This window comes from Camelina sativa, chromosome 19 (genome assembly GCF_030686135.1).
Source record: "Camelina sativa cultivar CO46 ecotype springtype chromosome 19, ASM3068613v1".
NCBI lineage: Eukaryota > Viridiplantae > Streptophyta > Magnoliopsida > Brassicales > Brassicaceae > Camelina > Camelina sativa.
Genome location: NC_141898.1, coordinates 11,079,464 through 11,092,537, shown reverse-complemented (window position 1 = coordinate 11,092,537; position 13,074 = coordinate 11,079,464). Strand labels below are relative to the sequence as shown.

Here is a 13,074-nt window from a genome sequence, read left to right as displayed (position 1 = left end):
TACTTGAAAAAAGTTATCAAAAATAAAGTTCGTAATATCGTTTTAATTATTTTTATTAAACACGATGAATATGGTTTCTTCATGCTTAAATTTTGCTAACATCTGCCAGAACTAAAGCAAAAAAACAGAGCAAGATAAGACAAAATTACATATAATCATATTGTTAGAACCGTTATGTCAAATCAAATATCGAGTTTTAGACTCCAAGTTTACTTGGTGCCTACCTCAACGCAAATAAGCTGGACTGATTTTATGATGTAATATTAATTCAGTTTACTAGGCCCATAATATCGTGCCAAGACCTCACCCTGCCCATTTTATGTGAAACCCAATTCTCATTTATTTTATAATCTAACCTTGAATGACTTTGCAATAATGCAATCTAAAAAAAATATAATTCCAATCATTAAAAAAAAAATCAGTAATATATGAAAAAAAAAAACGAGATCTATTCAGTCCAAGACAGTCACAACCTGTAGTTTTAAAAATAAGCCCATACAAAGCTTTAAAAATAAGCTTTACAAGACAGACACTCAAACACTTTCTCTACTTCAGTATGATGAAATTTTATTTCTTTTTGTATTTTCGATTCTATACTCTTCTACTCTACTTCTATTTTTAATATAGTGCAATTTTCGTTTATCTATGATTCTATGTTTTCTGCAATGAGATCTGAGTAGTGAAGTAAGGTTTCTAGGGATGGGATAGACGATTTTGTGTTCTTCATCGGTTAGGATGTCTTAACTTGATTGTTTATGTTTTATAAATTCCCTTCTAGATTGGTGTTCTTAATGCTATCAACAAACCGAGAGGGTGAGATTAGATCTAGGGTGTTTTACCACAGAGAAGTGTAGATGAAATGCTTGAATCAACCAATGCTAGAGATTTACTCACTTAGCCTAAGAGATTAGATGAGTAAGGGGTTTATTGACAATAATGAATTGGTTCATATTGCCTGCTTGGTCATGTTTCTCCAACGAGAGTTGGGTAGGGGAGTGATCAAGGTTGATTGTTTCTATCACGAGAGTGTTTTAACAAGGTTTTAAAGATTCATTGCCTAGGGAATATTTGCTTGAGGCATGTAGGACATCCATATTGGTCGGGAACACTTAGGAGTCGATTACCCCATCTTTAGGAGCTTTCGTATTTAGATTGTTTACATTTTTATTCATAACTCGATCACTTACTGAACAGGTACACGATCACCTGCTTCGTGTAACCCCTCGAGCTGTTCATACTGTTCTTACTTACTCGATCACCCCACCTGATCCTGTACTCGAATGCTTGCGTCGAGTGCTTAGATCGTGTGGTTCTCATTTATTTGCTTTCTTTTATTTCTTTTAGGATTGTTAGATCAAAACCTTTTCTTGTCTGGCTTGACTTGCTTGCTTCTGATTGCATCCTATCTGCTAGCATAACAACCATTTGGATTGATAACCCTTTATACTACAACTGCATAGGGAATTGATACCCTGGATGAAAAACTTGTTATCACTATGTAAATAAACGAAAAACGAAACAACTAAAGAGGCACGGAGCCGGAAGAGATGCCAGACACCGGCCAGAGAATAAAAAAAGGGATGAATCGGCGTTAGTATTACCATGAAGAGAGAGCATCAGTTTGTTTTTTTTTTGTATTTTCATAAGTTTTGATATTTATTCAAATGAAAATAAGTTTAATTACGTAAATCTTACAAATAAAAGGTTACTTTGCTAAATATAGTTCCAAATTAATAATAGGAAGATGCCTAATGAAATATCAAACATAAAATGAAATTAGAAGGTTCAAAACTTTTCAAGATTTCAAGATACAAAAGAGAAAGAAAAAAAATGCTCCGTCAAAAAAGTCTCAAAACCTGGATAGTGGATCTTGACAAGTTTTTAATTACATTAAAATCTACAAATTCTCGAAATTTTCATGTAATTTGTTTGTCCGCACTCAGTTGTACAGAATTAGAGAAGTGTTATGACCTGCGAGCTTGCACGACATACGTAACACATACTGTATATACTACGTTGACATGTCTATATATGTACATTAATATCAAAATATATGCGTAACAAAATAAATAAGACTAGAGTTTAAGGTATGATAATTAAGTTTGAATTACACGGAAATAGAGATTGAGATAATAACCACAAAATTCAAGGAACGTTCGTAGCTCTGATAATTTACAAAAAAACCTCGCAATTAGATTTTGAGCTGGTTAATTATGCTGAGGCAAGCATGACACATCAATTTGTGGTTGGAAAAGCTTTTCAAGTTCGGTTAGACTCCAAATTCTATTAATCTATTTTGTGCCGCAAAGCAAACTATCAGGACAAGATCTGATCCTGCCCATTTGATACGAAAGTGTAAGCGAGACAAGGAAGCATGGGAGTTTAGAAGAAATAGAGGTCGAGGGGGGACAAACAAGGGGTGAGAATCCTCCTCTTAGGACCTGAAGACAAAAGCTCTTTGGTGGTAGCTAAAGCTACCTTTGTTTTTGATTTTTTTTTCTTTTATTGACTCAAATCGTGATGAGGAACAAGACTCGAAAAGGACTCCTACTTAAGACCCAAGAAGATTACCCCAAATAGTTAAAAAGACGCAAACGATGCAGAGGAATAAGATTTATGTTTATCTTTTCCTTGACACAAAAACCAAACGAAACAACACCGATGCAAAAACCCAACTAAGGCTAAAAGGCCAAGATGTCTTCGTTGCAAAGCCCAAGTCGAGAGATGCGCAGCATCACCATTTTATGTGAAATCCAATTCTCAATTTATTTTACATTCAAACTTTGAAGTTCTCAACAACAAAACATGCATCAGACTTAAAAAAAAAAGAGAAACCATGAAAGTCTTGCAATCTAACAAAATAATACAATTATATTATTTTTTAAAAAAAATCAGTAATATATGAAAAAAAAATAAACCATCAATTCAGTCCAAGACAGTCACAACCTGTAGTTTTAAAAATAAGCCCATACAAAGCTTTATATCGAGTTCTAGAAAGATTATATATAGGTAGACCACATCCTTTATTACCAGCTGACCGGTTAATTTTAGCATTTGCTACCCGGTGGTGTTTCCTTTAAACCGATGAATCTAATCAGCTCATCATTCGCGAACCAATTCTTGTTTCTTGTCGCTCCATTTGTCCATTCTTTTCGAAGCTTCTTCCACCTAAAACAACAGAAAAATCCAATTATTCTACAAGACAATCAAAATCAATGAAACTTATAGTTTACTATATATAGTAGAGCAAACGTACTTCTTTTGTCCAGTCTGTTCTAAACGTCACCCATGCTAAAATAAACGTTTGTATAACCGTACCACCGATCATCCCCGTCCATATACCCTATATAACATCAAAAAATGGTTAGCCTTTACTATGATTAGGCATGATATAAAATACAAGAATCATTGCACATGAAAGGTATAAGAAAACTATCTTGCCTTGGCACCGAAGTTGTAGTAAAACCCAAAGAGAGCTCCAAGAGGAATTCCGATAACATAGTAACATCCCACGTTAACTTTTGCAACAAATGTTTGCCAACCGCATCCAACCGCCACACCTATGATGAATATTTTCACAATCGTTTAGTAAATATAAAACTTATTACCTCTTTCGGTTTACGAAAATGCGGTGCATGAGGATTTACCGGAGAGGACAGGTTGGATTCCGTTGAGAACAAGCGTTACGGCAAGAAGGGGACAGAGATCAGAAACAGCGTCCGAGACTTCTTTACCCTCAGTGAATGCATAGCTCAAAACGTCGCGGCACGCCATTATAACAATGGCTAAGATCACACATGTGATTAACGAATAAATGTTGACGATGATTACAGAAAACGCTGCTGATTTAGGGTTCCCAGCTCCAAGTTCATTGCTCACTCTTACACTAAAATAACATCATACCAAATTGTGGCACATTTCAGATTTAAAGGACAAAAAGAGCCATGCTTCAAGTATGATTTAGCACTGTTTAAGTGTGTAAATGTAAGAAGCCATATAATTATTACTTAGCGAGAAAGCGAAAGGTGAGGCTGGGAGAAAACAGACCTTATCGCTGCATTGAATCCAACAGAAATCATGAACACCCAACCTGAAATCGTCATGCTGAAAGACAAAAAAAAAAAAAAAAAATACTTAAACAATTATTGCTTGTAAAAAATTATTACTATAAATTTGCAACTTTTGACTGGAAAGAAAAACTGAAAATATTAGGATATTATAATAAGAAAATTCGATGTTGATTTGGTGCAAGTACCTAGATTGGGTAGCTGCTTCTGTTTGGTAGCAGAACAAAAACAGAACTTTTTGGAGAAAAAAAAAATCTAATACGACTCTCCAAAATCCAATCTAGATTTACAATATTATTCTATATAATACTAGAAAGTAGCTCATCCGATGTGTGGTTTATGTATGCATTATTAATTTCAAATATAAAATGAAGTTTCTATTCAATTATATATGAAATGTACAGATGTAATTGTTAATATATGTTTTAAAAAATAATATTCATAATACTGCGGTTCAACTACAATTTATAATTTATATATGTTATATAGTATTTCATAGAACGGTCATGAAAAAGAGCAAAGTTAAAGTACATATTACTAAATATTTTTGATTACAATATATTGTAAAAATTATTTAAACAGTATGTTACTATAGTAATAAGACCATTACTTATAGCAAAGTCAACTATACATGGTATTTTCGTAAAATAATTAAGATAAATTATATTTTTTTCTTTTTTGAAAAATAAAAAATTAAAAAATAATTTAGAAAGAAAAATGTAAGATCTTACTTAATTATTTTGATAGATAATTTTATGTTGTCCTATATATTAATTTTATTGTCATCATCTAAAAGTAATAGTTAATAAAAAATAGTTTTATATATATATGATAAGTAAATTTTAAAATAATTTATTAAAATGATATCACAAAACAAATATCTTATACTATAAGTTTAACCAGTTTTTATAAAAAAAAACTTGAAAAGAAAAGTGTGTGAAATTTAATATATTTTTTTATTTTCTATATATTGTCTCTATTTCTAATCATTTTAATATAAATAGTATAATTAACAATAAATTAATTTTTGAAATTATTGTTTTCTGTTATATCATAGGGTGATAAAGCAATTATTTTATGATACCATTATGTTTTTTTAGTATATATGTTTTAAAGACAACCAAACTGGAACTTATAAATTACTATTAAATAAAAATTTGAGTTGTGTATTTAATACAATATATATGATTACTGAATATAATGTGAGTATTTTATATATTAAAAAATCTTTTATATTTTTAAATTAGCTTATCATAAATTATTTTGGTTTCAGTTTTTACTTTGAAATGTATGAAACCAATTTATAGTAATAGGACAATTAGTTACAGCAAAGTTAATTAAATTTTGTATGTTCGTTAGATAATTAAGATAAATTAATTATTTATAGTTTGGTTTTTTTAGAAAAAAACTAATATGTATTCTAAGAAAAAATAGATGTAAGACCTTACTTTGATAGATAAATTATGTTGTCTTATATAGTAATTTTATTTTCATATACAAAAGTAATAGTTAACAACAAATAATTTTATAATATGATAACTCAATTTTAAAATAATTTATTAAAATGATATCACAAAACAAATATTTTATACTCTAATTGTAACTAATTTTTTATAAATTCATGAAAATAAAAGTGTATCAAATTTAATATAAATATGTTTTTCTTCTATAAATTGTCTTTATTTCTAATAATTTTAAAATAAATAGTATAACTAACAATAAATTAGTTTTGAAACTATTGTTTTCTGTTATTTCATGGGGGAGATAAAACAATTATGTTATGATACCATTTTTTTAGTACATATGTTTTAATGACAGTCAAACTGTAAGTTACAGAATACTATTAAACAAAAATTTGAGTTGTGTCTTTAATACGTTATATATGATTATGATATAGTGTGATATATATATATATATATATATATATGTATATTAGAAAATCTTCTATATTTTTAAATTAGCCTATCATAAATTAATTTGGTTTCAGTTTTTACTTTAAAAGTATGAATCCATTTTCTATTTTTATTTGGTTTCAATTTGTTTACATTTTTTAGTTGGATTGATTAATATTTTTTTTTAGGTTCTATGGTGTATGATTTCATTATGAAATATATTAGATACTAAAACAAAAAAATGGAAGAAATATATTTTTGTAACAATGTTGAAAAAAATTCAAAAAACAAACTATACAACAATTATCTTTTTTTTTAGCAAACTATACACCACATAAGATAAAAATAAAATAAAGTCAAATAAAAAAATAGAATGTTAAATTTAAAATTAATGATGAGAATGACATGTATCACAAAAGTAGAGTGCCAAATGTCACATTCTTAGTCAAAATTAAAAAAAAAACCTTTAATTATTGGACGAATAAATGATGTTTTATTCGATTCCATAATTTCATAGAAATGGTCGTATATAAATAATTTCATAGAAATGGTCGTGTAGAAATTAGTAAAGTTAAATTCTAATATTTAAGAAGACAAAAATGGTGTTAAAGAGAACAAGACGAGAAGAAATGTGATGTGACCGAGCTCAGATTTTGTCTCTAGCAGTGGAAGTGTCAAATTTGTTAGCCACTACCCAAACTTACATATCTCTCTACACCCAAACTTGGCTTTTCTACTCTTAACTCTTAACAAAAGTTTTGTTCTATTCTTTCATATCGGATAATAAGAATACTAAAAAGTTTTGTCGAATCATTTACTATAAAAGACTAGAATAATTCATCATACAAGTCTATAACCATACATATATTGACGTGGAGTTTCAAGATATCGGCTTTGATTGGTGACAGAAACAAAGTTTTATTATTTGTATAGTTTTGATTTATTACTAATCACAAAAACTTTACCAAAAACTTTATTAAAAGCTTTATTCTCAGTTTTTTGTACAATTTTTATGTACAACTCTTTCTTACAACTTTGTATTATTCCGTAAAACTTTACAGTTTTAGCTTACAACTTTTTTGTATAGCTTTGACTAAGTTACCGATCAGACCCACTGAAAATGTTTTTGTTTTGTTGTTGTAAAGACCACTAACTAGTGGTACCACCTACGGACAATATGTGGACGACAAATAATAATTTTATTTTTCTCCTATTTGGTTTAGGAGGAAATATTTTGTGGTAAAAAAGAGGAGATAACAAAAAGAGTCCATTAGTGTAGTAGACACTTTTTAAAAAGTAATTGGAAATATTTTCTCCTATTTGGTTTAGTAGGCAGTTTTTGTAAGAAATTTTAAGAATATGCATATAGGACAAAAACAAATAAAAAGACCAATATATTCATGACTATGTGTCATAAAAAAAATAAAAACAAAAACATGCAAAATTAATTACTACTTTTTTGGTCAAGACTCAAGAGGTAAAATCAGTAAAATCAATTTACTTGCAAAATCATTAAGGAAATAATCTTTTTAGTTTGACTAAAAATAGGACTTACCAAATAGAGAGTGAATCAAGAGCAAGTTCAGGATTCTCGAGAAGTCCGGCAAGAAGAACGAGAATCTGAAAATACCAAGTCTCAAGGCAAAGCATCACGGCGGAAGCGGCGGAGAGTTTAAAGAAACTCGATAACCCCGAGAAAGCTTGTACACTAAACCCTCTCCACGTCTCACGACACCTCTCACTCGTCACAATATAAACAAACTGAGCCACCACAATGATCCACCACGACAAACTAAGCACTAGCGACGCACCAAGAAGTCCCATACCAAGCTTGTAAACAGCAAGCCAACTTAAGAGAAGGTGAACGAAGAGTGTAGCCGTTGAGATGTAAGCGCTCGGAGCAACGATGCTTTGTGATTGGAGGAACTTTTGAATCGGGAAGTTTGCAGCGTAAGCAAAGATTTGAGGGATAAGGCCGTATACGAAGAGTGATGCAGCGGAAGCGATTGCTGGAGATTGTCCAAGGAAGAGGAGGATAGGTTCGGAGAAGACGTAGAGTAAGGTGAGGAGGAGGCCGGTGAGAGTTAGTAATACGGTTGATCTTTGGAGATAAACTCCAAGCATCTCATATTTTCTAGCACCATATGCTTGACCACACAACGTCTCCACTGCACTCCCCATTCCTAGCTATCAAATTCCAAAAAAAAAATACTTGGTTAAGAAAAATAAAAAGCATAGCATATACGCGACATGGAGACAAAGGTTGTAATAAAAATCAGTGAATATTGTGGTTGTTACCAAGAGACCGTAAGCGAAGACTTGGATTCCGGTGTTACCGAGAGAAGCGGCGGCGAGTTCGAGGTTACCGAGATGGCCAGAGAAGATTCGAGTGGACATAGACATGAGGTAGTTGATCATGTAGACGAAGACGGCTGGTGCAGCTAGGTTGAAGAGAAGTTTTGACTCAATCATAGTGGCCTTGCGTAGGCGTTGAAACAGAGGAGTTTCAACGTCGGAGAGGACGGTTTCGAGCTCGCCGTTGCTTGATTCCGTCGTCGATAGATATAGTTGACGCTGGAGGAGAGGTTGGTCTACGCCGTCGTTTTGAGATGAGCTCATGGCTGAGAGAACGCTTCTCTCTTTTTTTCTTTCTGGTGTTGTAGTTTAAGTGTTTTCGAGGGTGGCGAGTATGTTTTCCGTTTTATGTTTTGCTACAGTATTTGTTAATCATTGTATCATTCTTTACCTACGTAATATTTCTCTTTTTTTTTTTTTTTTTTTTCATTTCTTCGAAGATTATAAATGTCTGTGTATATCACTTTATGATTGAAACATGCATACACATAATGGAGGATGTCGGTATTGATTTTTTTTTTTTTTTTAATGGGATCATATTAATTTAGCTAAATTAAATAGCTGATGGTAATGTCTGTCTATATTTATTAATATTTTTTTGAGTTTTTTTTATGATACATATTATGAAAATTAATAAGATTCGATGATTCATTTTAGCAACATGGTTATCATTTTATTTTCAGATTTGAAATTTCCACGCCTAGACCCATCTTATAGAATGGAAACAAACATTTACTAAATTATCTATCCTACAAGAAATCAATGTTTGTTGTTTGGGCAAAAATAGTAGATTCCTTTAGAGTTTACAGAAAAAAAAATCGAATAATATAATTTTATTGATCAAAACAATGATTGCAACGTAAAAGAATCAAGTGAAACGAATCAATCTATAAATTACTAGTTGCCTTTTAGAGTTGAGTCATACGTTTTGTCATTTGGTGAAGTATTTTGCTTTTGCTCTCGATTTTGTGTCATATTATAACGACGTAGCTCCCTTTTTATAGAGAAATCTTGCAAAGCCTAATTTTTATGGGATTTGGATTCGAGTAACCACTCACTTACGAAGTAAAACCGTTTTCATTATTCTCTTCACAAGATAACATTATTTTCTAATATTCTCTTGACAGTGTCATTTCGTTACAGAATATAGCCGGTGTTGAAGTATTTGGCTAGATATTTCTCATTACGACCCGTATCGACCAATGTTTGCCGTTATGGCCCATGTTAATATAATCTTCTAGAGAATACATAATTCTCTATTAGTTATAGAAATAAATTATAATAGATAAATATATAATTAATATTATACCCAATATTTGTGATAAATTTGAATTAATCTTAGAGTTATTCTCAAATTATTAAATCAATGTAGTACTCATGGGTAGAATTCCACAAAAATATAAGATTATACACAATACACTATCAGTACTGAATTAAGCTAAACCAAAATAATTAAATTTTAAAATCAGCAAAACATATAAAAAAATACTTGTAAAAAAATAAGAATAAAAGTTAGGGTCTGGGTAATTCTCAAGAAATAAAAAAAAAAACAGATAAATTAATTAGTCATGATTCAGATTAACCGCGGTTCTTGAATTCGAATCACTAATATATAATTAACCAACTTTTGTTGCGAGAACTATTTAAGTCTAAAAAGTAAAATCCCAAATTTCTTTGCAAATCGTAAAGATTAATTTAGCATTAATAATTGAAGTTCAATATGTTCACAAATTTTCTAAACCAAATTCTTTTGTGAATAAGTGTTTTACCCACCCTAAGTTTTGTCACGTTATTAATATCACTTTCGTGTGTAATTCAGTAACCTAAGATCTAACTTTCAGGTCCTTAACAATGGCCTAGGGTGAAGAAGAAATCAAGTAATGAATCCTAACTAATCATCAATTTAGTAGTTCATGAAATCTCTATAATGATACCCAAAACATAACAAACAAATTATTCAGACATAATTAATGAAGCACAAATCATCACATGAATAAACTGCATTAAAAGTAAAAAAATAAGATAAGAGAGTTTTGAATTTTTTTTTAAAGGAGTTCTTGATTCTTCTCTCCAAGCTCTTTAAAAATCTCTCAGAAAAAAAAAATATCCGTATCTAAAAAAACCTAAAAAATTGTTAAATTGTCTAAAACATGACATGAATTAGTATTGCAAATAGATGAAATTTTGGGGCAATTTAGCAATTCTTCAAACTTTGAAAACTTGTGCTCTTCCTTGGCTAGCACTGTTGTCGACACTATCTCCAAAATTTGTCTCAGCTATAATGCTCGATATGTTCCAAAATGCTCTAGCTAGTCCCAAAACGTACATGAACTTATAAAGACCAAAAAAGACTCGAAAATACTGAAAAGAATCTAAAAATAAGGTTTATATCATGGTTCGTAAAAAAAAAAAAAATTCAGTTTGCAATTACCTAAATTGAACCATTACCCAAACTCTACTATAAATAAAACCAATTGTTACTTAATTAATCTACCACATATTTGCACTCATGGATATGCATGGGTTGAAAGAAAGTATTGTATTTTGTGTTAATCTTACAACTTTTCTTAGTAATCTACATTAGTGTCTTTTGATTTATGAAACTAACTAGATTAAGACCCGTGTTAGAACACGAGTCAAAATTTATTTTATTTATATTGTAATTTTTATATAAAATATAATTTATGTAATTGTTTTTAAAAGTTTTTTTGGATAAAACATTATGCAGTAAAATCATATGCTAAATATGATGGCTTGAAAAAGACACATTTTTGTAAATTTTATATTATTAATGATTTTAAATAAGTACATGTGCTATAACACTGGTTAAATTTTATTTTATACAAAATTTTGTATATTTATATTTTAAAATAAAATTTTAATATGTTGTATTAGTTTATGTATGTGAAGTTATTATACATCATGACTTGAATGTCATTATAAATTTGGTTTTTAAAAAGCTAGTTATAGTATTATGAGTAATTTAATATATTGTTATACTTTTTTTTTAATATACTTGGTTTCTTGAAATTATTTCATATTATATTGACATATTATTGACATTGCTATAACAAATCAATTTAGAGTGTGTATAGTTTCTAACTTTTATATCAAGTTTCAATATTTTAAAAATATTTCAAAATAAATTATTTAACGTTAATTATATAATATAAAATTATAAAATTCAACAAAAAAAATATGAAATTGAATTTAAATATTCAAATTTTGACCCGTTACTCAGCAAAATTTTTAATTCAATAGATATTATTTTTAAAGAATAATATTACTTAAGCTTAAATATTTATAGATTAGGAAACTTATATTTGTTTTTAAAAATTCAACTTATGGTATATCCGGAAATAAAACTATTTTTAATTAATAAATAATATGATAATTTTTTTGTTTCAGAAAATAGACTCATATATAAAAATGAGAGATAAAGTATAATGATAATTAACAAATTAATATGTTAAATTAGATATCAAAGGATTTTCTTTGATGAATAATTTAATAAAAGAAATTAATATGGTAAGTTAGATGATATAAAATGATTCTTTAGAATATTTTCTTTAAGATTTTTTGAAACAACGTGCTCTAATAATAAACTCTTCCGAAAATAAATTAAGTTGCATGCACTATTTAACTTGTAACCAATTAATGTATAACCTATTTGTAACCAACTTATTAAAATTATATGGTCTACAAAACAATGTTGTGTACTTACGTTTTATTATAAAGGAGATTTTCTTAAACTCTATAACAGACAAATCTACTTAAATAATTAATGTAGATGGTTTTAAAACTTTACTCAAAAGATGAATATTCTCTGTCCCATTAGAAAAAAAACTGTTACATAAAATCTTGAAAAAGAATGTGGAAAAGAAAAAGAAAATCTTGGAAAAAGAGAAAATATTGTTTCAAGAAATAAATGATTATTCAAACTGAAAAAATGATCATGGAGTCGGGCAAATAGTCATATACAACTAAATATACCGTAGGCCAAAACGCATTTTGTACAATGCACAAAACAAAATTATAGCTAACGGTCTTAACCGGGGAAGTTACACCTAATGGGGTCATCCTAAAAATTAATTGTATGGAGGTCAATAGAGAATTTAGAACAAAGGGGGTCATCCTAAAAATAATTTACCAGTTCACCTAATTACATATTTAAAATGTAAAGAAAAATAAAGAATTTGTAAAATCGACACCAGGGGTGTGTCGATCGACATCAGCTTTTCTGGTTCGACCAGATTGTTTTATTTCGCAATTTTGGATTGGTTTAGGTTAATTGGTTAGTCTAAACCGAGTATATAAGAGGAGAAACGACACAGGTCGAGGGTTTTGGATGTTTTGTCGCCGTTTGCAAAAGAAAAGAGAGAAAAGTGAGAGTTTTTGTTCTTGAGACATTTTGGCTTGTTCTTGGTGGTTTTAGTGAGATATGTTGCTCTGGGAAGGAGTGTAATTGCTGGAAACAAAGGAGAAGCTTCTTAAGGTGTTGTTTCCACCGTTTCTCAATCAAATCTTCCTGCAAAAGAGGTGAGTGCATGACCATGGCTAATCTAAGCTTGAGATCTCTTATGTTTTGGTTGCTTGGTATTGTTTTGGTGTTTTTCTTGTTGGTTGTGATTGCTTTAGGGTCTCTAATGGTTCATGTGACATTTGGGTAAGTTCTGGATGGATTGGAGATAGTTTGGAATGGAGATTCGACGATCGGCTTCGAGCAGAACGCGCCGGCGGAATCGGTGTCAATCGACACC

At 29.9% G+C, this 13,074-nt stretch overlaps 1 protein-coding gene across 2 annotated transcripts; it reads right to left on the bottom strand.

The window, feature by feature from the left end:
* Positions 1–383: 383 nt before the first annotated feature.
* Positions 384–8,798, bottom strand: LOC104766070 (protein DETOXIFICATION 40-like). Of its 2 annotated transcripts, XR_015590389.1 has the most exons (8): positions 8,258–8,798; positions 7,515–8,146; positions 4,048–4,104; positions 3,648–3,886; positions 3,442–3,560; positions 3,257–3,343; positions 2,973–3,168; positions 384–503 (listed from the first exon to the last, which is right to left on the bottom strand). XR_015590389.1 is itself a non-coding variant. In XM_087500355.1 (7 exons), the coding sequence occupies exons 1-7, from the start codon at positions 8,576–8,578 to the stop codon at positions 3,103–3,105; spliced, it is 1,521 nt and encodes a 506-aa protein (XP_087356481.1). In that variant the 5' UTR covers positions 8,579–8,776; the 3' UTR covers positions 2,854–3,102. The 2 variants fall into 2 exon arrangements, 1 of the variants encoding a protein (XP_087356481.1); XM_087500355.1 differs by lacking the exon at positions 384–503 and having other exon boundaries at positions 2,854–3,168; positions 8,258–8,776.
* Between the last annotated feature and the right edge of the window lie 4,276 nt (positions 8,799–13,074).

Excerpts from the sequence above, each read along its gene's own strand:
- LOC104766070 (XM_087500355.1), bottom strand. The coding sequence starts at position 8,578 with ATGAGCTCATCTCAAAACGACGGCGTAGACCAACCTCTCCTCCAGCGT. Across the intron at positions 3,887-4,047 it reads GGATTCAATGCAGCGATAAG|TGTAAGAGTGAGCAATGAAC; the intron begins GTCTGTTTTCTC and ends ATGTTATTTTAG. Across the intron at positions 3,344-3,441 it reads ACTACAACTTCGGTGCCAAG|GGTATATGGACGGGGATGAT; the intron begins GCAAGATAGTTT and ends GATGTTATATAG.